Source organism: Oryzias melastigma, linkage group LG16, assembly GCF_002922805.2.
Source record: "Oryzias melastigma strain HK-1 linkage group LG16, ASM292280v2, whole genome shotgun sequence".
Taxonomy (NCBI): Eukaryota; Metazoa; Chordata; class Actinopteri; order Beloniformes; family Adrianichthyidae; genus Oryzias; species Oryzias melastigma.
In genome coordinates, this window is record NC_050527.1 from 1,107,140 (window position 1) to 1,132,392 (window position 25,253).

General features: G+C 37.7%; 1 protein-coding gene across 2 annotated transcripts; it reads right to left on the bottom strand.

Annotated features, from left to right (window-relative positions):
* On the bottom strand, nt 1-24,545 carry phldb3 (pleckstrin homology-like domain, family B, member 3). 2 transcript variants are annotated; one of them, XM_024268369.2, is made up of 15 exons: nt 23,992-24,545; nt 14,479-14,634; nt 14,221-14,331; nt 13,819-13,956; nt 13,371-13,499; nt 9,691-9,843; nt 7,070-7,180; nt 4,648-4,749; nt 4,314-4,398; nt 3,798-3,963; nt 2,727-2,808; nt 2,331-2,480; nt 894-1,104; nt 595-680; nt 1-179 (listed from the first exon to the last, which is right to left on the bottom strand). In XM_024268369.2, the coding sequence occupies exons 2-15, from the start codon at nt 14,623-14,625 to the stop codon at nt 45-47; spliced, it is 1,806 nt and encodes a 601-aa protein (XP_024124137.1). In that variant the 5' UTR covers nt 14,626-14,634; nt 23,992-24,545; the 3' UTR covers nt 1-44. The 2 variants fall into 2 exon arrangements, with proteins under 2 accessions (XP_024124137.1, XP_024124136.1); XM_024268368.2 differs by having other exon boundaries at nt 894-1,116; nt 23,992-24,539.
* Between the last annotated feature and the right edge of the window lie 708 nt (nt 24,546-25,253).

Genomic DNA, 25,253 nt, shown 5'->3' on the forward strand with positions numbered 1-25,253 from the left:
TCAGCAGCGTCCCTCCTTATTTCACAGTTTTATATGGAAAAAGGTCAATATCGGCTGTGCTCGTCTGTTGCCGTGACAATGACGTCCATCCAGATCCGCATGGACACCGCATTGGAAGCAACCAGGAAGAACAGACGGTCGTAGGTCTTCACACAGAAGGTCAGGCTCGGCCGCGGAGACTGAAGGGAGACGCCAGTTTTAACGCTAAGATGATCTTTGATGAAGCATTCATCAGCAAATTTCAAAAACAAACTATTTCCTTGATCTAAAGATTGGTAAACAAATCTGTTCTAAAAGCAGACCAAAAAAAAGAAATCAAAACTTTTCTTTTTTTTACAATAAGGCTTAGATATGTGTTTATTCAAGAAATATATAAAATATTTGCAATATTATTTAATTGAGTATTAAAAATGAGAATTAAGATCAATCAGCTTAAAAAATATTTTTTGCTTTCATAAAAAACAGTCATTTTGACAAATTAGCTACAAGTTTAATCCATTACATTAAATGTATATTTACATTTCATTGCATATTTGTCAAAGCTGCAAACATTAGATGATTAGTCAAAAGTGTTTGTGTGGAGACTAAACTCACAGAGGTGGCTGTTCGTAGATGGTCGTAGTAAACCTCTTCTATTGCCTGGAAGTAAATGACTCCCTTCAGCTTCCTTTCATCACAATCTGCAACAAAATACAACAATTTACTGAAGTATTTGATGTTAACATGAAATCTTTCAGTCTTTTTTTCTCTTTATAAGCTATAATAGTGTGATCTGAAGGGCGATTTTCTGTGTAATCTACCTACAACGTGTGTCATGTAAAAACTCCTTCTTGGTGCCAACACAAAGGCAAACATGCAAAGTGTGCGCACGCAGCTTCCCAAGCCAGTCCAACCTGTATAGTAGGCGAGTCGTTTGTGGTCCGTGTCAAACAGGAACCATCTCTTCTTCCACGTCTTCACCCTCCCGCCTCTCTTGGTCAGGAAGCCCGCGCAGCGCCGCGACGTCAGCCGCAGGTCCGTGCAGCCGGTGACCCCGTGACCCAGAGACTCCACGTGGGCCCGAAGGTCAAAGTTTGGAGACAGAAACAGGGGCAGGCTGCGCTGCTGTGGGGACAACTGAAGTTGGATTGTGGGTTAAAACAGGAGATTTTCCATAGAAAACAGCATTCAGAGGCACTTCATAATGGATGCACTTGTTTTTGGTTCTCAACAGGGGCTCTCTGTGATCCCATGGTAAAAATAAATTGAAATTATGCAACTGGCAGAATCTTAAAACTATCTTCAGAAAAAAAAGAAGAAAACTCAAAGGATGCACTTAAAAACTAAAGTTTAAAACCCTGAAATAAAGTCCAAACTTAATGAAAAACAAATTACAAGAGTGTAGAAACAAGAATTTTAAAGACATCATACATTGGAAAAAATACATTTCTGGCTGTTTTGCATCAAAGACTCAACAGATATGAATCTAGGAGTAAGACAATGTCTCACTAAAACCATATTTTTTTTCTATATTTAAGGCATTCCCAGTGGTATTTTCATCATAAATAGGGAATTTTTAGAACAATTCAAAAAGTCTTTGTTGTTTTTCAAGGCATATTTTCTGCAGAGCAGCAGGAGCTCATCAGAAATTGCTTCTGGGTTGTGAACGGGACTGCAGGCATGGAAGTTACCCTTCATTGATATCCCAGCATTCCTTTGTTTGTCTCTCCCGCTAGCTTACAGCTCCATAACAGCCATACATTTTAGAGCCAGATACCAGCTCAGACAAAGGAAATAAAGACGTTCATGGATCCGTTTGTCTGCAAGTGGATATGGGAGACTTTGGCCCACCTACCAAATTTCATTGGAGTTGGTCTTCACAGAAAATGATAAATACAATTCCATTAATTAATTGCATGAATATTGTTTTTAATATGTTCTTGTGGAATTTTTATGGTGATTACTTAAATAACGCTCAAAATTACATTTCTTTATTTAAATCCTTCTGAATCAGGAGCAGACACAAAATGCTTTTAAAAAAAAGATCTTATTTGTGAGTCAAAAAATAAGCTAGACAGACCACAAGCTCCTCTGTTCCAGCTCTCAGCAAGGGGGAAGGGAAGGGGGGAGGGGTTGCTCTGTGCTAATGGCCCCTCCCACAACTCAGGGGCAAATTTCTGATGAATTGCAGAAACCGTCGTAGAAAATGACAAGTTTTTTCTATTTTGCCTAAAAACAGCATAATCAGTAAAAAACTACTGGATACATTTAGATAAAAATATGATCGGAAGAAGACTTTAATATATATTTTAAAAAAACACTAGAGGGCAATAAAGATATTTCATTCTTACCTGAGACGGGTTTGGACAGGAAACGGCCTTTGGTGACGGGTTTGGTTCTAATTCTGGTTCTTGAAGATCGTCTGGTTCTGCTGCTTCCTCTATTGAAGTGTTAAGTTCTCTTTGGTTTCTCTCTTCCAACATCACGCGCCGTCGCTCTTCCTGAGTTCATATGAGTTGAAGCAGAGTTTACATCAAAATATGTTGTTTTCATCAGAAAAAACTGACTTCTTTGGCCTCTTAATCCATAGATTATGCCGTTAGTTATTTATGTTTGCAGCGCTGACAAACTCCCATAAACCTGCTTAGCTTTTAGTTGTGAGCCGAGTGTGTTTTGGGGATCAGCCTGCCGTTTGTAACGTAGAGGATTAGAGGTGTTGCGAGTATTTCCCGTGCCAGGTGACTCACCCGCTCCCTGAGTAAGCGCTCCCGCTCCAATTTGGCCTCCTTCAGTTTCCTCTCAATCTCGATGAGATCCACCAGACACGGGCTGACAGGAGAGCAACAAACATCAGAATATTCAGGACATTAATCGCTTACTTTTTTGTTTTTTACTAAGCTACAAATAAACTACAGAAACGAGAATTTCTAGAGACTGCAGTGGAGATGAGCACAAATAATTTAGATGTTTCTTTTGTTGGATGATGCATATCAGGAGATTTAATGAGAACTTTAACCTAGAAGAGATGAAACTCCCTCACATTATACGGAACAGGAATCGTCTGGATTAAAAAACAAGCATCATGAAGGAAAAACTTGTAAATAAATAAATAAAGTTGAGCATTGAAATATCATCCTAAACAATCACCTCAGCCTACACCCATCTTCTCCTGCTGTTTGTTTACAGTAATCACCGGGTGAGCATCCTGTTTACTCCAACTCCTGCTGTACCAATCCAGTGAAAGTCGATGGAAAAAATGAACAGTTTCTCGCTTGAATCAAGATTTACAAGCATCTTTGGTGAGATATTCAGTTCATTTCAAGTGGTTTTTGTTCTTGTCATTATCACTAGTTATTTATTTAAGTTACAATAATTCTAGACTAAAACAAAGAAAAATACCTAACAGACTGGCATTTTGGGATTGAATTTTTGCTTTTTGGTCAGTGTAACCACCCTAGACTACAGCAGAGAGTCATTTAAATATAAATAAAGTAGACAATTTACCATAAATTAGATTATAGTTCATCTCATTTGAAGAATTTGCATTCTAATGTGAATAAACCTATTTATAAAAGCTGCAAACAGACAGATAAGATTGTGGTTTAATATCTGGTAATAAAACCTAAAAAAATGATCTTATCATAAAAAAAGTTGCTAAATCCAACTAAAACATTGAATGTGCTGTATGAGGATGTCAGACACTATGATACAAGAAATCTAAATGCCTAGAAACTGAACAAAGCAAAACATATAATTGCAGAATTATTATTATTACTCAGGAGCTACTTTATCATCTAGTTTCATCAAACTAAACCGACCTGGCAGCACGAGAGCTGGTTGCACTGTTGCATGGAGTCAGCAGCCCGCCGCCGTTGCTGCTCACAGGTTTGTGTCCGTTAGCGTGCCCGTTGCTGAGTCGGTGCGAGACGAGGGGGGACGCCTGAGCCTCTGAGGTGTGACTGTCAGGAGGCATCCTCACCAACCCTGCAAGCGGAAGAACGTGAACAAATGAACTGCTTAATGACATCCAACCATCCGTGACTATGGAAAGAAAGAGAGGGGAAAAGGAGACCACGAGTGCATCCAAAAATGTTGTTTTAGCAGGAGATTACGGGAGTTTTCTAACTCCGGGACAGGCAAATCCGGCTTTCTAACAAGTTGTGAACGCTGGTGACACGCCTCTGATTTGACTAAGAGGGAGGGAACAGAGCAAACAGACAAACAAGGACACGACTGCACTAAGTATGTGTTTATTGTCCTGTACTACAAAAGTCTCGGCTTGAGTAATCAGGAGCACAATAGAAGTCCGAATCGGACCAGTGACGGGGACGTACCCTGCACCGACAGCGGCCGGTCGGCCAGTCTGTTCCGATGGGAACTTCGCCGTCTCGGTAAACTGTTGGCTTCTTTGTAATGATCCTGGAGGTTTAAACACAACACAGTCGAGTGAGTGTCATCAATGATATGAAGACAACAATAAGTAGACTTTTACATATATTTGTTTTTGCTTTTTATATAAAAATGAAAGAGAAAATATTCACAAAGCATTTTTCTATCTTTCATATTTTTTAGCTGCTAGTTTTACTACTGAGGCTAAGTGGAAGCTGACCCATCAACTCTTCACTATAAATGAGTTCAGTGTGGTATCCATGACGACCGGCTGCACACCTGTGGAGGCTTATGAACCGTCGACGGAGAGAGTGACATCATGCGGGGAGCGACGTCTGTGATGTTCAACCAATCAATGAGCGGTTTCTTCTCTTTGAGAACCTGCAGGACCAGAAAAGATTCAGAAATTCAGCTTGTGATGATCACAGGAATCAACCTGGAACTTTAATCGTCGCTGGAGGGGCGGCGACAAAGACTGTGACATACCACATCTGACTGAAAATCACTTCCAAGAGAGATCGAGTTTAGAAAGTTATCCAACGCTTGAAAATTTTGAGAAAACATGAGTTTAACCTTCTCTGCTCCATTCATGGACAAATTTTCCAAAAATACTTTTAAATAACAGTCATCTTGGTATGTTTTCTTTGAATCACAGTTGAATCAAGAAAATATTCTGGATTTACCTAATAAAAATGCTTTTTATCATTTAGCTGTAAAGTGATGCAATAACACACCATTTCCCATCAGTAGTTGCAGATCAGGTTTATTTGAAATTCAAAGAAAGTTAAAAACTTGTCAAAAGTGAAGTGAATTTATTTCATAATATTTAAAATTTAATTATTTTGGACATCTAATCTAAACTATCTCGACTCTTCTCCTCTGTCCTGCCACTCCCTTCTTCCAGCTCGCCTTTTTTCCCACCAACCAGCGAAGAAACTAAACGTGCGACATGAACCTTTAGCAGGAAAACACATTCATTTGTCTTGTTTTCAGCTTACCGCTCGGTGCAGAGATGTGAAACTTCATCCAGCTTGCAGTTTCGCCCTCTCACGCATCCCAACACATGCTCCCTTCTACAGGCACAACCACAGAGCCCTCCCTCCCTCCCTCCCATGTTTACTCCTCCTTCTGCCCCCCTCCTTCCTTTCCTCCAGCTCGCTCCGTCTCCTCTCTGCGTCTGATTTGTGTTTTCCTCTTCCAGATCTTGTCTCCAGCTCATTTTAACTGGTGCTGTCATAACTCTGATCAAAGACAAACCACTTTAATTACCGACTGATGGAACAGCGAATGCACTCGATATCTTCAATCTGCAAGTAATATTTATATGAGATTATATAAAATATAATTTTATCTGATAAACATATTTTCTTTGGGAAAATTAAAATAATATTTATGAAAAGATTAACTCAAAGACAACAATTCATTTTGTGTGGTTCGAACTTAAATTAAAAAAATAAAATGATCTCATTAAGTCATCATCTGCAGGCGTTTATACTGAAGTGGACCACAGAGGCAGAGCGCCAAATTTTAGAGGGTGTAGTCCAATCACAGAATGTGAAAAGCATAATTCATACGTTACTGTGGACTGAACCCTTCTTTGACAAAATGACTTCCTAGCAAACAGAGTGGACAAAACTAGATTTTCTTCACAAACTTGGATGGATGAGAAATGTTGAGTTGTAGTTTAGACTTTTTCAGTTTTAACCTCCTAATGACCACAAAAGTGAAGTTCTAAGTGCTGGAAAAGTCTCTAGTGACAAAGCAGACCTGGGTAAAGAACCACACAGCAAGAGATTCACAACTCAGCCTTGTTAAACGGACACTAGAGGTCGGAGATACTTCAGCAGGAAAATGGAAAACAGGCCGAGTGCATTTCCATCTGGACGGCTGCAGCGAGCAGCTGCTTTCCTACTACTGAGGCAGAACTACTCACATTTTAAGGAGGGATCAACGGAACTACGAGAAATTTGATATGTTTTTACTCATTTTCTGTAAAAGATAAAAGACCAAATTTGACTTCTAATGTTTCTTCACCAAGTTACAGCAGCATTTGTCTTAATCTCTCACTTATTTTTTTTGTTAAAATTAAAAAACTGGCATTATTAGTTAGATCTAGAGCTGCAGAATTGACCATTTTACCCCATAAAGCAAAAACAAAGTAAAACTAAAATATTCATAATAGAAATCGAACCAGTACGAAAAAACTAAAACTGAAAGAATCACCAAAATAAAGTAATAATTTTAGTCCATCATCACAGAAGCAAAATTTAAAGAAAACACACCAGAAATAACCTCCTCCATCATCCACATATGTTTTAGCCACAAGTGAGGTTGCTTTGAAAAAGAGGGTTTTCATGCTCCGATATGTTCAGCTCTGCCGTTAAAAGATGTTTAGCTGCTCCTAAAGTCAGCCGTGGTCCAATAATATATAGTTTCTGACATATCAGGGTTTTAAATGGGGAAACAACACTGCTGGTACACAGAATTCAAAATCTGAGCCATTATTTTGAAAATACTCCTATAGCTTAAAGTTCAGAAAAACCAGGTACCATAGGCTATACTATTTACATTACATCTTTAAAATGGATCAGCAGAATTATATAGACTTTTTATGTAATAGACAAGCTCTGTTTGCTTTATTAACCTCCTGAAAACCTCAATTAGAATAAAGAAATTGCCTAGATCATAGCCAGTGTCCTACCATCTGAGTCGTGTGGACGAGCTCCCTCTTCTCCTTCCTCAGAGCGCTCAGCTCTCGCTCCTTCTCCTTCTCCATCTCCCTCAGCTGTTCCTCCAACTGCTGGACTCGCTCCTGAAAATTCAAGGAGGAATTCCCGGTCAGCGTGGACAGCCATGTGGTTTCTTCTCTGCAGAAAACCAGCCAAGTACGGCTGCTGACTCATCTGACCGGCATGAGATTCATTTGGATTTTTGCGGTGATTCAATGCTGGAAACAGCCCAGATTTAACGGGCGAGGATTAGAGAGCGTGATGCACAGTGCAAGGTAAGGTCTTTCCAGCATGAACACAGTGGAAAAAATAAATCAAACATCTGTTCGGTGGGTCACCGAGAGGTGAAGGGCAGAGACTGACGACAGCAGGAACAAACCTGAAACCAGCACCTGAGGGCAGCAGCGACAAACGGAGAGATATCAGTTGCAGAAAAAGACAATAAAGACGAGTCGCCTGGTGGCTCCGACAATGCCTCGCTTTATCTGCAGTTTCACCCTCCTCTTCCTCTTCCTCCAACCCACCCAAGACAATTGAAAAACAATTGAACATCATTTATCCAGTGTATGTTGTTGAATGGAAGTCTACAACCGAGTCTTGTTTCTCACAGTCACGAGTTCCTCTTTTCAGCCGAGTTCAGCACATTTCAACACACTGCACTTCTAACACTTTCACTAAAGGAGTGAAAATATAAAAAAAAAAAATAATATTCTTGTTTTATTTACTAATGCAGCAACATTAATGATGCATGCAAAGACTTTAAAATGTAAAATACAATTCAAAACAATCAGTGTACTTTAGATAAATGAACGAAAATAGAATATTTTAAATTTGAAAACTGATTTTTCTTTTCTGTTTCCTTTTAGATCATATTTTTGTAAAGTTAATCAAGAGTCAGTTACTTCTATGACAGACAATATGCATACATTTTTGGAAATATAACACCTTTTTGCCTATGAATATCAGGCTGAATCAGCTCAAAGTGGAAAAAAATTGATCATAAACCGTTTAAAACTCAGAAGTGCACGTTGTAAAAAAAAAAAAAATCAGTGACAATTTGAAAAAATAAAGTCAAATAAAAACTTTAAGAAATACTTAAAACTTGAATAAAAACAACTTCAACCTAAAGCTATTCCTAAATGGAAGAAATATAACAGCTATGTTTTCAATTTTTTATTTATTTTTTTGGTTTGTTTGTCATTTCTCTCGCTCTTTGCTTTCTTTCCTTAGTTTACAGTTTTCATTCAGACATTTCATTTTCAGTGTCCAGCCTACTCGACATGGGGGCGGGACTCTGAGCCTATTGACAACCGGGACTTGATTGATTTTGGGTGACAGAGGTTATGTGGCACCTCGTGGGCCACAAAAGTTTCTACGTTTTGACAGAAGGGGCAGATTTGTGGCATGTTTTGGTAACTAACCAAATAAAAGAAAGAAATAACACGAGATCCAGACAAAAACATGTCTTAATCTTAATTAAAAATGACTTTGAACTGACCTTACCTGGTAATGGAAAGATTATTAAAGACTCACTCTGATTTAAAAAAAAAATGTTTTTAACATGCTCTTGTGGCATTTTTATGATTAAGTAGTAAATAAAAAATAAGCTTAAATTGCATTAATAAATATGTTTTTATTGAAATAGTTGTGAATCAGATCCCATTTGAAAAAGATTATATTTCTGACTTAAAAATAGTCAGGGCACAACCTCCTGCTCCACTCCAATCTGATACATCCGCTTGGAGACGACTAGATCCATGAACATCTTTGTTTTCCTCATCCGAACTGGCATCTGGTGCAAAACTGTACGGCTGGATCCGATATTGCTCACTATTTTTGATGTACTCCTTAATATTAGTTTTAAGGATGTAGGGGGTGTAAGCGAGTGGGCGAGGGTGTAAACTAGGGGTGTCATACTCCAGCCCTCGAGGGCCGGTGTCCTACCAAACCAACCTGCCGCCGAAGCTCCTTATTGGCTAAACACACCTGATCCAGGTAATCAGCCTGGAGTCTGACGCCCCTGGTGTAAACAAAGAGCTCTCACCTATGAGGTGGGAAAAGGAGTCCCACCCACAACTCAGAGGAAAATTTCTAATGAACTGCTGCCGCTTTATTATTATTATTTTGGCTAAAAACAGCATAATTGTAATTTAAACTCCACTGGGAATGCTTTTACATTAGATCAAACGATGATCAGAACATGACTTTAGGTAAACGACCACATTTTTAGATGGATTCTATTGCTTGAAAGTGTGAGAAATTGTATAGTTTATAAATAAAAATGATAGATCAATTTCAGTTGGAGTACAGCAAGAAATGCAAAAAAAATCAATTGATTGGTCTGAAAATTAATAAAATTCTGATTTATGTTTGACGTCCAACTACCTTTCCATATGGGTAAAAGAAATGAGCACCAGAAGCATATTGGATTTCATTGTGGACTACTGACGTCATCAGAGCTCTCAGAGGAGGAATTTCTTTGAGGGTAAACATGGACGTGCAGCACATGACAAGCTGATAAGCCGCAAACTCGTGCTGCACATCAGGGAGCAGCTGTAAAGTTCTCTTGAAAGTCCCCTGTGAGGCTGTTTACCTGAGCAGCGTTGACTGCATGCTGCTGACATGACAACTCCTTCTCTCCATCTGCGTCCTCGCACTCCTCCTCGTCAATGCCGCTCTCTCGCTCCAGAACACGGAACTCCCAGTCTTCAAAAGCCCGAACTGCCGCCTCCATCTGCTCCTTCTCCTGAGTTAGAAAAGAAAAAGAACTCAGCAAGTTCTTCATCTGTCATTGGTTTGTCAAATTTATGTTTTGTAGCATAAACTGCAAATTCAGAAAGCAAAAATGAATTATTACTTAGAAAGTGAATTACTTCAAATCACAGTTACAGGGTTGAAAAAATTAAAATCTGCAGGCTGAATGAGTCAAAAATTATCAATGTCATCTTTTCTGTGGATAACTAAGGTCAAAGATCAAATTTTGTCCTTTTAAGATAAAAATGAATTTATTTTGAAAATTTTGATTTTAAACTTTTACTTTCGTATATTTTTCATTCAGAAATGCATTTTATTTTATTTTTTCTGCAAGAATAGTTACATATTAGTTCTTTTTTTACTTAAAATATGTGATGTTACTTGTTGCATGTTTTGGTAAAGTAAAAAAAAAAAGTTTTTACTCTCCCACAAGATGTGCCTCATTTCTTTCAATCTGCCTTTCATTTCATTCTTTGTGTGTGTTTTTTTTTTAAGAAACGTGTCTCAAACCTGTTTCTAAAAGCAGTTACCAAACAAATATAACATGTTTCAGCAGAGCACGACTGCAACAAACCTGTCATTAAAGCACTTCCTTTTTGTCACATTCACAAGGAGACTACACATCCTGAGCTCTGCATGGGTGTGTGCAAAACTCAAGAATCATTGACACATCAGGTCAAACAGGTACTGAACAAACCCACATTGTGAGAAACAAACAGGAGCAGAGTCAACACACCCTTACACTCACTGTTTTGAGTCACAACATTAGCAGTTTCTTCATTTGGAAAGCAGCCAGAAAGGTGCAGTCATACTAAAAGATAATAGATATTTTATGCAAGAGGGTGATTCATATATATAAATGTCTAAATGTGAGTGATACATTGACACTTTTATGAAATATCTTGTTAATTCATTGCATCAGTTACTGAACGGCTTGACACAAAAAGCAAATGAGTTTATTCGCTATTTACAAGATCAAAGTAGCGATACCTCCTTTGTAACCACAGCTGCTGTGAATACCTGTACTTTCAGCAAAACTGGCTATGCTTTTTTAACTTTGGTCAATTCTTTGCTTTCTTTTCTTGTTCCAGCTTTGATTTTCCTATCCATCTCCTCTCTGGTCTTTCTTTTGATGGACCAACAAAAGGACAATAAGTGGATTCTAGAGTTGTCAAATGCATAATTGAATAAAAACTAAACACAATCACTTTGGGATCCATGTGACCTCGAAATAAAGAACATTTGGACCTTTAGGAGCTAATGTTCCATGTTCTTTTTTATTTATTTATTTTATTAACTCAATTTTATTAGTAGTAATTATAGAGTGTGGGAATGGCAAACTCACCTACTCAACTGTAAAGTGTCTTAATACCCAATAACGTCTTTCCTTTTGCATGTTTGAATATAGCACAAAACAAAAGCATTTGGGTACATTGGGGGCTTGTCCGGGACACTCCAACAAAAGTTTGCTACTTTCCTACTTGCTACTTTCCTCGACCTTGAAATCAAGAACATTTAGTACTTTAAGAACTTAAATATGTAGGCCATGTTTTTTTTTTTTTTCCACAAACTTATTTATATTAGTAGCAATTGTACAGTGTGGAAATGGCAAACTCACTTACCCAGCATCCCTAAAGTGCCTTAATACCCATTAAGTTATTTCTCTTTACATTTTTGAATACAGTACAAAACAAAATCCTTTGGGCAGATTGGGGGCTTGTCCGGGATATTCAAACCCAAGTTTGTTACTTTCAGGTACAATGGTGCTTTCAGATGCACGACAGGGGCTGACTATTGAAGCAAACTCTGATTCTATAATACAACACTGCCCAAAATACAACTTCTCTATAGCAGATGATCATTAAAATCCAACAACATAAACATTAATTTTTCAAAGTTATTTAAACGTTAGATCAAAACTAACCTCAGATATAAAAAGGGGCTCCTCAATAAAGTTCAACAATGTTTTTGGTTTCACACTCAAAAACTACAACTTCTTGTTGGCATTTTTAATTGGAAATGTATTCAGATTTTTCACTTTTAAAAAAAGAATTAATATAAATTGAATATTTAGAAGTATAAGCTATAAACTGGTGTTTATTGAACCAACAAGCACAGGAAATATCCTGACCTCATTTTTTACTATCTGCCAAAGCGGGGTAATATTACTTCAGTGTTCTTATCTGATGTTTTACACTTAGGTTAACTGGGCCAGGTCACACAAGACTGCACATAAATGACAGATTTGAACTAAACCTTCCCTCTTCTGTTTGTGATGGACTAAAAAGAATACCATATAAAGAAGCTATTTTAGTAAACTAAACTGTTTATTTAAACATCAGTCTGTTGGCTGAATTCTCAAGCATCTAAGCATTACTGATAATGTTTTAGATATTGCTACAATAACCCAACTCAGCCTCCCGGAGGACATGTATTCAACACAGCTGATCACTAATACAAAATTTTAAAGAACTGAACAAACCAGATTGATGATGCTATTTGCATGAGTGGCAAAACTTTAAGACTATAAGTCAAGATGCCATAACTCAACTTCAAGATGTCGTCTAGATCACGGATCTGCAACCTGGGGCTCCAGAGTCACATGTGGTTCTTTTATCTCTTCATGGTGGCTCCATGGCCAAACATAAAATAAGTCAAGGAGACTGCTGACAGAGCCATGTTGACCGTCTGAGTCAGCAGATCCCCCTAACCAAAACTACCTGAAAAAAACAAATAAACAAACCCTGCAAACTAAGACTACCAAACCCCAAACTAAAATAACAAAACCCAGCAGTGTAAGACTACTGAGGACAAAGAGGAGAAAAAGTACAAAAAAGTTAAATAGAATAAAAATAAAACAGCAATTCTTTAAAGTAAAGATTACTTAATTAGAATGTATTTAATTTAGATTAGTTAAATTTAAAAATTGATGTCTGAGGTGCACAAGGATGATAAACTATGTAGGTTTTTACATCCCTGTTGACCTGAAGACATCTTGATTTCTATCTCCAGAATGAACAGATTTCATATGAAAAGCAAAACTTTGGTAACATTTTTAATCTTTTATGAGTTCAAAGAACATTATCTTGTGCTGCACAACAATGGTTTCTAGCTGCCCAGAACTGCACTGAAATAATCATTTTTGGGACAGAGCATCTTTTATTTTGAAAATACGTAAAAAAAAATCTAATTTTGTGAGATGCTAGGTTCTTTTTATATTTTTGCTTTTATTTGTGCCAAAAAATAGACAAAATTCACATTTATTATTAAAAAAGAAAGTCATAAATGCAAAGTTCTTAAAGGCCAAAGTAAGACTTTGTGGCTCCTATGAAGTTTTGATCAGTAGAGACCAAATGGCTCTTTTACTTGTTAAGGTCGAGATGAATGAGAACCTCCATCAACAAACCAGAGTACTGTCAACCAGCATCACTTGTTCCTGGATCATCACCATTTTAATAGCCACAAAGCCCTTAAACCTTGCTGTCATGATTTGATGTGGATGTTGCTGCAGCTACCCACCTGCTGTAGCTGCACCGTTAGCTGTTCCCTCTGACTCTCTGGCAGAGTGGGAATCAGCTTCTCTTTCTCCTCGCACCTCCTCCTGAGCTCTTTCACCCTGCTCCTCTCCTCCTCCAAACTCTCTCGCTCCTGCATGAAAACAAAAAGTGATCCACTCAAAATACAAACACGACACATGAAGACAGAGACCTACAACTGTAAGAGTTAGAACTCAAGTCCAAACTTTAGCCTCCTAACGTTGTGCATCAGAGCATTAAGCAGCGAGCAATGATTGCCTAAAAGCTGATTTATCATTGACATCATGCTGACGCTTTTTGTGTCGACTTGTTGGTTTAGGATCCTTTAAGCTTTTTTTTTCTGTTGTTTTTGACCTCTATTACGCCACATCTTCTACAACAAGAGTTCAAATGCATAAACATTTAGAGAGCGTGTTTAAAGTGTCACAAACCTTGAGTCTGTCTGAGTGTTTCCTCTTGTCTTGCTGTCTGGCTTCCGTCTTTAGAGTCTCCAGCTTCTGCATGTGTCTGTGCAGCTGCTCCTGCTCAGTCTGCAGCTCACCCTGCAGCAGAGCGATCTCCAGCTGCAGCTGTAAAGAAGAAAAAAGACAAGGTGCCAGAGCTGAATCACACTCAACAACCCAGGAGTGGTTCACAGGTACTCTTTACCCCAGATTGGACTGTTGTTTGGAATGTGAGGTTTAAAAAAATAGATTTCTTCACAACTTTTTTCCTTCTATCACCAAACCAAACATTTAGGTTTTAACCAATTAACTGTGAGATTAACTTTTGGTTTTATAGCAGAATTGTAACAAATTTTCCACATTTTTTTTTTTGTTTTCAAAACTTCTTACCTCGATCTTCAGTTCTTCCCTTTGTTGGTCGAGCTCCGTGATGCGGTGTTGGAGATGTGTGGGCGATGGCAGGACCCTCAGAGAGTTTCCCTCCAGTTTCTTAACGCAGGACTGACAGAAATAAGCAAACGAGCTGAGTTTGTCATCACATGTAAGCCGGTGACCGACAGAACGCTGAAAACAGCGATGATGAATCACAGGGAAAGCGTGTCCTTAGATCCACAATGAAAGACAGGAAAAAGCGTTTGTGTCATTTACCTTTTCTCTTTCCGTGCCGCTGCTCTCCGTGTCTGACTCTGCCCCTGAGGAGGCGGGGCTCTGACCTTCAGCCACTCTGCTGATCCATGGTGACCGAGGACCCTGCTGCCACTGGACCCCGGAGTTCTCCATGTTGTGCTGGGGCATTTCTAAATACTGAAACACAGGGGGGCAGTTTTCAGGCGAGGGGTTTGGTTCACTTCAGCGAGTATTGTTGTAATCTAATCCACGCCGTGGCTGAAAGGGTGTGACAGATCAGGTGGCAGCTCACCAAGGGGATATCACAGTTTAGTTTTACAGCTCAGGAACTTAAAACACAGAAATCCCCCCTAAGGTTTCAACAAAAAAAGAGAAAACGTCACTTAAAAAAGGGGAAGCAAAAGCAAAAAAGACCGGGGAATTTAAGATGTGGTGTGTGGTTTTGTCAGGGTCCCGGTGTCTAGAAAGACATACGTCTCTTTTCAGTTAGAGGCTTTGATGTACACAAACAGTGAGACAATGTATGAAAGATGACTGAACTTTGAAGTCTCGATGAGCTGGGCTTTACTTAGTCACATCCACCTACTTTCACAAGTACAAATACCAGTCTGTGTTCTCTACATCAAAGTACAGCTAAACTGCTTTGTATCACCACATTTTTATTCTAAAGTCTCTGTTGTTGTTTCACCTCATCTCTGTGGTTTCACTTCACAAAAAAAACATACATGTGCACAAAAGACCAAAAGCCAATTTATGGGAAAATACTTCTGATTTTCCCAGCAGTTCCAACCACACCCTCTGCGCCCTCCTTCAGAGGTCCACTCCTTATAAGGGACTGATGAAGGTTGAGTGGAAGTCCACAGATAAATATACAGATGAGACATGAGTGGAGGTTTCTGAGTAACAACTGGCACTGTGGTGTGCAGAGGAAAAAAAGAAAGAAAGATAAGAAAGAAGGGACAGACAGGAGAAGCAAAGGAGAACACAAAGACGAATCTGGAGTGAGTAAAATGTACCAGACTGCAGGTCCGGTTCTCCCCTTCATTGGCCATGAGTCAAAGTGTCCTGGGGCAAGACACTGAACCATTGGTTCTGGTGGTTACAGCAAACCCACCATTAGTGTGTAAATGTGTGTGAGTGAATGAGATTGTGATTGTAAAGCGTTTTGGACATTCTAAGGAGACTGTAAAGCGCTATACAAGTATACATCATTTACCATGTTACATATCTAGCCTCGTTATAAAAGGGTTTGTCATGAATGTGATCATTTCAGAAAGCAGACTTACGTAAATTTACACCATGAGATCTGATGCAAACTAATTTTTGAATGATAGTTTTATTTAAATTTTTTTAAAGAGGCCATACCATGACGTTCTTAAGTCTTTCAGAGTAAACTATATCCATATATATGATCATATATTACCTTTGGAACACTGAAAAACAAATTTATGAAATTTTCATTTTTTTTGTGAGTTTTTTCCTACCCGGAAGTAAAATGGCTCAATTCCTGAAGCTCTTATGGGTGTCGCCCATTTCATGACTTCATGTCTTTGTTTCTCACATGAAATTAAAAATATGATGGATGTCCATTCCATATATCTGCCCACATGCAGCATCTGGGCGACTGTGCCAGAACAGGGTGTGTGTGTGTGTGTGGGGGGTCCCTAAAGGAGCCCCACGTCTAAAGTAACAAACAACTGGAATTTATTGAAGACAGGACACAAAATACGGTATTGTTCATCTAAATGAAAGTTTTTTGCTGATCAATGCTGGCTCTGTGGAGAAATTGGGTGTTGGTGTTAGATTGGGGACGGTGCTGGCAGAGCAGACTCCTCCTGAAAGGGGCGGTCTCACATCTGTGATGTCTGATCATGAGCACCCGCTCGTTTTCGTATATTGAGAGTGCAGGTTTTTAGAGAAATGCACAGAAATGCATGAACGGATTAAAATACCGCTTTGGGGTTCTTTATAGTGACGGATGAAGAGTTTAATACAAATAAAACGTCAAAAAGTAGAATTTTAATGGTATGACCCCTTTAAAGAAATTAGTCAAATGTAATAAAATTATATACCAATACATTTTAAACCAATTATTATTCACAAATATATTTATGCAAATGCATCTACCGCTAACTGTATTGTTTTAGAAAATAGAAAGAAAAAAACTTGTAGAATCTGTTTAACTGGAATAACAAAAACTTACCGTTAGATGACTTTTCTGTTATTAAATGATTCTCTTTTCACCTAATTCCTAAAATCCAACAAAGACTAATGTAAACATAATCATTTGATCAAGTTAACACTAAGTTAAGTTTCCCAAAACGTGTTATTACAAGTTTCTTCCTGGAAATGCTCCTACCAAGGTAACAAAGACAAATACGCAAAAACAAACACACACCAGTAGAAACCAGTAGAACCAGGAGGCCTCTAATAAAACTGTATATGCATATTAGCATAGAACAAAATCTGAAACTAAAGTACAAACTCCAAAATAGTTAATAGAAGTGTGTGGTGCATGTTTCCACACTGATGTTTCTTCATTAACACCAACCTGTAGTGGACTGAGCATGAATGCAGGTGTGTCATTCTCCTCCCACTTTCCACCCTCACACGTGTTCAGTGTTAATCACATGCTTTTGAGGGTTCTGGTCAGCCAATCAGAGAACAGATAAGAAGATATCAGCAAAAATGAAAAAAAAATTAACAAATGTTAAATACAAAGTGCTTTAATAACCTGAAAAATATATTAGATCAATAATGTAGTATTAAAACATTGTTTTTGTGTGTGTAATTGCTGTGTGACGGCTTAAAAAAAAAAAATTAAAACATGTCACTGCATGATGTCAGATTTATGGATCTGATTACAGTATAAAATAATGGACTATAACATATAAGAAAATGCCTTCAGTCATTCGTGTTCTATCAGGAATAATAATAACATGTTAAGTTGTGACTAAAGGTGAAAACATCATTGCACAAATGTGTTTTCCTGTCTGTTCAGATGAATCATCCCTAGAGTGTATGTTGTGCAATTTGACATATTTTTGTATTAAAATGTGTCTAATTCTGCTGAAAAACCCCTGGGGGGTTTCACACAGGGTTATATGTCAGTTTTAAAATAAAAAAAAAAAAAAAATTAGGCCATTGTTTAACAGTATATTCTTTTCTTTAGAAACACAGACATTTCTGTTTAGCTTGATCACATTTCCACTTGGTTTATGCAGCTTTTTTTGTGCCCAGAAATCTAAAGCCCCTGTTAAAGCAAATGTGCTTGCTTATTAAAAGTCGTTTAATTTGTGAGATGGTTCATGTAATATTTTTGTGATAAGGTATAAATAAATATTATTCCATTTCATTCTGTTTATTTAATGCGACAAAACAGAACAGTTCTGGTTTTTCCAGTATTAATTTTGTTAATTATAAAAGAGTAACTGACTTGAAAGGCCTTTGCATTCCTTAAAAATCAACTCCAATGAAAATTGTTTTTTTGGTTTTTGATGGAGGAAATATTAAAAAAATTAAGCTTAGAATTACATTTCTGCGTATTTCTTTATTCAAATAATTGTGAATTAGAAGCAGACGAAAAAAATGTAGCTTGAAAATAAATCAGACATCACAAAGAAATCTACTTGTCTGCATCCACTTGCAGACAAGTAGATCCGTGTACGTCTTTGTTTTCCTCATCTGAGCTGGTATCTGGTTTAGAAGTGTACACCTGGATGGCTCCAATAGTGATCGCCGTTTCTGTTGTTAGGTTGGGCTCTGCGCCAACGGTTCCACCCACTAATCCACAAAATTCTAATGAACTACTACAGAATCTATTTACTAGAAATGACCTTTTTTTATTTATTTTGGCTAAAAGTGGCATAATCATAATTAAAAGACCACTAGGAAGGATTTAAAAATAAATAAAAACATGATCATAGTGGGACTTTAAGTGGGATTCATTCTAGTCTTCAGAGGAACAAAACGACAACTAAAAAAGTGGATCAAGCGAAGATGCAAAGTCATTTTAGAAACAAGTTTTGCCTTAAGTTATGTCATCATCTAAACCTGTGGGTGAGGGTTCCACTACCAGCTAAAGTCCAGCGAGATACTGTATCAATGACAGAGCTGAGAGAGAGATTCCGGAGTAAAGTTCAAGCTGTCGCGTTAACACGCTGCCATGATAGATCAATGATGCAAGAAGGAGGAAGGCCAGCAGAAGAGGAGAATAAATGACATTAGAAACAAGCAGCTGCAGAAGAAAACAGCAAAGTTGATCTTAAAGCTACATTAGAAAAAACAAAAAAAAAACAAAGAAGTTTTGTGCCCAAAATAATTAGGCTTGATTGCAGGGAGGAGAGCGCCTCTGGAGAATAAGATAGGAGAAGGGGAGAGGATGCAGGAGCACAGTTTAGATCCACTGCCCTACTTGGTGAGCATGTGTTATTAGATAAGTTTGACAGCTGCAAAGCGCTAAACTCATAAACAGAGACATAAAGGAGCCTCCTGGAGTTCATTTCAAAGCTAATCAACACTAACTAGCAAGAAGAACATCACCGTAGTGTGAGAGAGACAAGCAGCTAACTGAGAAAAGTCACTTCCTCCCACCAGAGACTAACATCAGCAAAACTTGATCTTTTTCTTTTTCCACTGGAGCTTTAGACAGATTGTGTTTGTCTTAATCAAACTAATCCATACGCACAAGTCTGTCCACACTCAGCAAAAAAAGTAGCTAAATCAGGTAAATTGGATTTTATCTAGAACATCTGATTACATCGAATGTTCTTTTTCACTTAGAGAGCTTTCACGTAGATTTGAACAGTGGTGCACAGGCGATATAACTCTATATAGCTGTGCAATCATTTAAGTTAAGTTAGAGAAATTGTTTTATCTACTTAAATGATCATTTATGCTGTTTCATTTGGCAGAGACATTTGGGGGTTTTCCTGCTGTATAACACTGAAGTTCTTCTGCAGCCATCCATGAAAACACACCTTTTAGCCTTTGACTGTTGGGAAAATATTGAAGCAACTTTTGAGATCCTAATTTGACAATTGACAAGCATAACGGTCTCAGTTTTATTGCGATAAAAACCTTCCCAAACATGATTATCCTGTTTTCAGTCAAAATAAAACAAACAAAAAAACTGTAATTTTCTGGGACAAAGTTTGTGCAATAGTTCATTAGAAATTCTCCTCAGAGTTGTGGGCGAAACTGTTGACTTGGAAGTAAGCCTCCTCCAATATCCCATTATCCATTTGTTTACACTCTCTCCCACTAGCTTACAGTCCAGGTAAGCAGTATAAGAGCAATCAAGCACAGGTTTGATCTAGATTCAAGCTTGGACCAGGAAAATGAAGATGTTAATGAATGTATTCGTCTGCAAGAGGATGATTCTAAGTGAAGCGGAGCGGCGAGCCTGTGGTTTGCCTGTTTCACTTGCTAGGAACTTCGTTAAAAGGCAACTTTTTTTGTTTTTTATCTGCTCTTGATTTAGCACAATTTGGATAAATAAATACTCACAAATGCAGTTTTAAGCATAAATTATTTTATATGTGTCTTCAACCCCAAAAACACAATTTTACTAGGAGTGTGGCTTTAAAATGTAAACTTTAAAAAGTGTACCGTCTAGGGCACATGTGTCAAAGTCAAGGCCCACTGGCCACATCTGGCCTGCTGTGTAATTTAATCCAGCCCACAAAATCATTTTTATTATTGCTATTAATGGCCTGGCAAAATGTAGCGCTGGTAACATATCAACTACAGATCCCATAATGCAGCATTTCAGCTATGTTGGTGAACTCTTCACACAAATACGCACTTTGCTGCATTTCTAATTTGTATAATTTTGACAAAATATATTTTTATGGTGAGAAAATACAAGTTATTTAAGGTTTAAGTATCTATTTTCATTCATGTCTAAAAAAAGTTAAGTTTAGTTTGTTCAATAAATGTGTATCCTGTTCTTCCCGTGAATTTCAACGTATTTTGGATTTGTCTCCCTGAACAATCGAGTTTGACACTCCTGGTCTAGGGCTTGTGGAGTCAGAGAAGCAGCTTCTTTTTTTTTTTCGATCTGCAGATTGGTTATTGATGTAAGACAGAGGCAGATGGCCTTTGGTCCAGCCTCAAACGGAGATTATCTCTTAACCAGAACTTTCCTGTAAATTCCTCAATCAGTTGTTGACATGGAAGGGTGACACAGACAATAATCAGGAAAGCAAAGGTCTCGGACAGAATAAACTTCAATATCAATCAAGGGACAAACAATTGAAAAAAAAAGTTATCTTATAACATCTGGTTTTATCTTTCCAAACTTTCTACATACAAAATGTCAGACATAAACTCATCAATCTTGCATCTCCAAGCAAAACATTTGCATCCTCTTATATTTCTTTTCTGAAAGTCGCCGTCCGTTACCAAATTTAAAAACAGCATTCTGAACCTTACACTGTGGTTCCATAACGGAGGTAAAAACACACAACAAATGACCTTGTCCCCGTCGGGACCCCTCAGTGACACTGGTGAGGCATTCTGTACACAAGAACTATAATGTCAACCCTGACTGCTGCTACATTCAACCTGATACATTCAGGACAAAAGATCTCCAACGCTGGCATGCTCTGTGGGGGTGTAAACGCTGATTAGAGCCTGTCAGCGAGCTTTCAGGGCAGGAGAAATCCAGGAAAACATGTCACAAGAGGAGCAGGAGTGTCAGGTAAAGAGAGGAGGCAGCTTCCAATAAAAAATGTCCTCTAAAGGCCTAAAGAATTCACTCAACTGTGTTAATTAGATTATAACGGGTAAAAAATAAACTAATATAAAAGCAATATAAAAAATAAACTGATGTTTCACATTTATAGAGATGAAATTGCTTAATCTGTTTGATAAAATCCAATTTTTTAGGAGCACTTTGACCCAGATTTCATGAGTATAATCTCTTGGTCACAGTGAACTTTAAATGTAAACACTGGCAGGAGTCGCGCTTTTACTCTGAGATTTTGACTTCCACTTATGTACAGAGTGAGAAAAACATGCTTTAAAAAGAAAAATTCACAATTTTAGTTAAATTATTGCTTTATTTTATTCAGTTTAGTTAAAGGAAAGCTAATTGGATTTTGATTTTTGGTAACAAAAGAACAGGAACAACATAAAAATATTTATTTCTATAATAAATTAGCTAAATTTCCAATGCATTTAGGAAAAACAGTCAAAGTTTCACTAAATGTGCCTCTTAAGTTCTATTCAGAGACTTCCTGTCATGTGAAAAAAAGCATAAAACCACAACTAAAGAACTACAGTTGGACACGTCACCTATTTATTCGTTTTTTTAATGGTCACACATTCTATTCGTGTCTTCAATCAAAACTGAAACAATACTTCTTATTCAAGACACATTTGTTGAGTAACCGCATGACATCACTTTGTTTTCTTCAATGTTTTCAAGCAACAATTTGATTGTTTTATTCCTCGTCTTGCTTTTGATTTGCATTTTTATAACTCTAGTTATAGAATAAAAACAATCTGCAATCCAGGTTGTCTATATTGTGTCAACATTACAAATGGCAAACTAAACCAATAAACATGAACAGGAACGTCTGCAGATTAACTTATTATTTCAAATAAAGTTTGATTCAAAATTCAAAGGGTTTATGCTCATATAAACAGTAAGGAAATGGATTTATCTGTAAAATGAAATTCTTACTTTGCTGCTCACTCTGAATGTCATAAAAACATTTAAGGTTAAATAGAAAATAGAAAATAGAGTAGGATATTTATCTGAAAAGGAGCATTGAAACAACACAAACATATTTCCCCCCTTTTTTATTTATTTTTTTCGCTTTTAATGACTTTTTTTATGTTTTGAAGCACAAGTTTGTCTTCCATCAGGGATGAAACCACCCGCGAGCGTTTAAAAGATTAACCACGGGGGTCTGCCCTGTGTTGACCTCTGGGCCTGCCACATGTGGGTCCTGCTGGCAACCCCCAGAAGTCCAGGAATCTGTCATCGCAGAACAAGTTTGTGTGGATGGAAACCAGCTGAGAGACAGGAGACCTTTTTATGACCCACCTGTTACTCTAACAGTGTGCTGAAAAGTGATAAATTCAGCCTAAAACTTAACTGAAATACGACCGCAAACTGTGCAGTCCGAATGCAAAAACAAGGCAAGCCTCTGCCTTCTGAAGGACTTTAAAGCACAAAAACAAAATAAAACAACAGAAAAGATGAATATTAAATGTTGGTTTAGTGTTGAGGGATTAGCGACAGAGCTGTAAGTGTAGAGATTCGTCAGCTCAAATGTCTATTTCTGACGGCTGTAAGCTGACATTTCTAGAGGATTGGCAGAAAGACTGGTTAATAAACACACATTTACTATTTCACTCTAAAGGTGCCAGAAAAAGACAGTTTTATATATTAAAAACACATGTCCACTACATTTTTGTGCAGAAATTTGTCTGTAATTTTTTTAATGGGAAAAGTTGTTTTATTTACAAATCAATATTAAGATATTAGTTCTCTACAAACAACAAAAAGAAAAATACAGAACATCTTAAATATTGTGAGCATTTTGCTCTTGACTTAAACTATAATTATGGTTGTATGGAAAATTTTCAGTTACATTCTCTGAATATTTCCTATAAGAACTTTGGAAAATGTAGAAACAGGTTAAAGGAGCCAGAAAACACTAACCGTATAGATGCAATATTGACTTAAAAACAATTCTGAGAAACTATCATCAGTGGCCTTGTAATATGATGATACATTATTGATTTGCACATTTCCTCTTGTATTTTCAGTTTGTTTTTCTGACTAACATGGTAAATATGAAATGATGAATTTGTACACTGCTTTCGAAGCAGAGTTAGGATTATTTATGTCAATAAATGAACTTTTTACAGGTGAAAAATTCAAATTAAACATTAAAAATGCACAAAGAAGCCTTAAGATAAATTAAATGTGTGTTTAAGTGGTAAATTAATCAGAGTTCTTGTCAACTTCTTCATCTGAAACTGTGTTGTAACTTAATACATCACGGAAATTCCTTTGGAGTTAGTGGATGTGTGGGAATTGCATTGCAAGACGGAGTGATCCATTAATGATGGTCTGCAATGCAGGGCTCAGACAGATTTGTACAGTGGACATTAAAACATAGTGTGTGTGTGCATGTGTGCATGTGAGAACTGAAAGAGCTGAAGGCAGAAGTCCTCAGACAGCAGATCTGTCCTCATGATCCTGCTCTCCCACCCACTCTGTTTACTCACTGAGAGCTGATGGGAGGATAAAGGAGCAGATATCCCAAGGTCTTGTAAACAAATAGGGAAATTTGGGTTCTATTTAATTAGTGTCACGGAACACAACAGAAATTCCCCTCAGATAAAACAGGATCAGCCTGAATCACACAGAGATCAAGGGTTGCTCCAGAAGATATCCAGTTAGTCAAACAATACATGGATTAACTCGCTTATTTTGTTTTCTCTGTAAAAATCTGCGCGTAAAAGTTCCAAATACATAATAAAACAGAAGGAAAATAAGTGACTATCTCTTACCTTAAACAAAAGGTCCTGGAGCTCAAACCCAGATGAGTCCTTGTGCTCATAACTGTCAGGCAGAGACCAGCAGCAGAGTAAACTTCTCAGTGTTTCACTTTCGGAGCTGCGCTCTTCCTCGTGGAGATTCCCGCCGCTCGCTTCCTATTCTTCTCAGCTGTGGTGGACAAACAAATTCCCGGCAGGAATGACAGTTCGGCGTTAACAGGTGAGGCTGAACCCAAATCACGTGGAGGAGGAGGACGACGGCGACGATAGAGGGGGAGGAACCGACTCCCAGGACGCGTTTTCGGTTGAAAATGACGCACTGACGCAGCAGGTTGCAGCAGATAGATAAAGTTCACCGCCGCCGCCGCTGCTGCTGGTGGTTTTTTGTGCAGACAGGGAGTTTCGTTCTCGTCCTGAGCTGAAGTGGGATTTCTATTCTGGGAAGTGCGCGGTGTTTTCATTGAGGAGTCACCCGGGCATGGAGCCAATCCTGTGAAGTTAAGGCTGCTAAATACTTTGCACGACCGACCCTCATGGGAATATTAAAGGACGTGTAACTGGCAAAGGAGCAGGGCTGGATAAACCGAATCAGAGGACCAGGGGCAAATCTGGGTCCCCAACTGATCCACTCAATGGGACCCTGTAAAGCCTCAACTATTAAATAATTGACAGAAAATTCCTTGGAGCCCTTATTGGCCCCTCTGAACAAACAAACAGAAAAAATATCAAATATTCTTCATATATGAGTTTCAATTTGTATCATATCTGATACAGCAGGTCACACAGCTCACATACGTTTTTTTTACTCTCTTGACTAACAAAAATATTGTGAGAATCAAACAAATTTAAAAAAAGTTATAATGACCAAATTAGTCATCATTCATCACATCTAGTTTTTACTCCAAATATGCCAAGAATGTAAATGTAAAAAAAATATTTAGGTTATACATGATGTGAGGAAAACAATAAAATGACAGTTGACTGATTTATCATCAAATTTGATATGCAATTTTCAAAATTGTTTTACTAAAACTTAGTTTATGAAATTTATTTCTTTTCACATAGCATCAACCCAGTAAATGTTCCTTTTTATGTTTCACTACAAATAATGTTTTTCTTACAGAAACCTTTTCAAATTTACCAAAATTCAACTTCTAAACTGCATGTGTCCAACTTTGACACTTTGTATTGTCACTTGAAACCCCTCTAATGAGTGAATTACTGCCACCTGTTGGATTATCTGTACACTGCATGTATCTGATTGTATACATTAG

Excerpts from the sequence above, each read along its gene's own strand:
- phldb3 (XM_024268368.2), bottom strand. The coding sequence starts at position 14,625 with ATGCCCCAGCACAACATGGAGAACTCCGGGGTCCAGTGGCAGCAGGGT. Across the intron at positions 13,957-14,220 it reads GGGAAGAACTGAAGATCGAG|CTGCAGCTGGAGATCGCTCT; the intron begins GTAAGAAGTTTT and ends TCTTCTTTACAG. Across the intron at positions 681-893 it reads ACGACTCGCCTACTATACAG|ATTGTGATGAAAGGAAGCTG; the intron begins GTTGGACTGGCT and ends ATTTTGTTGCAG.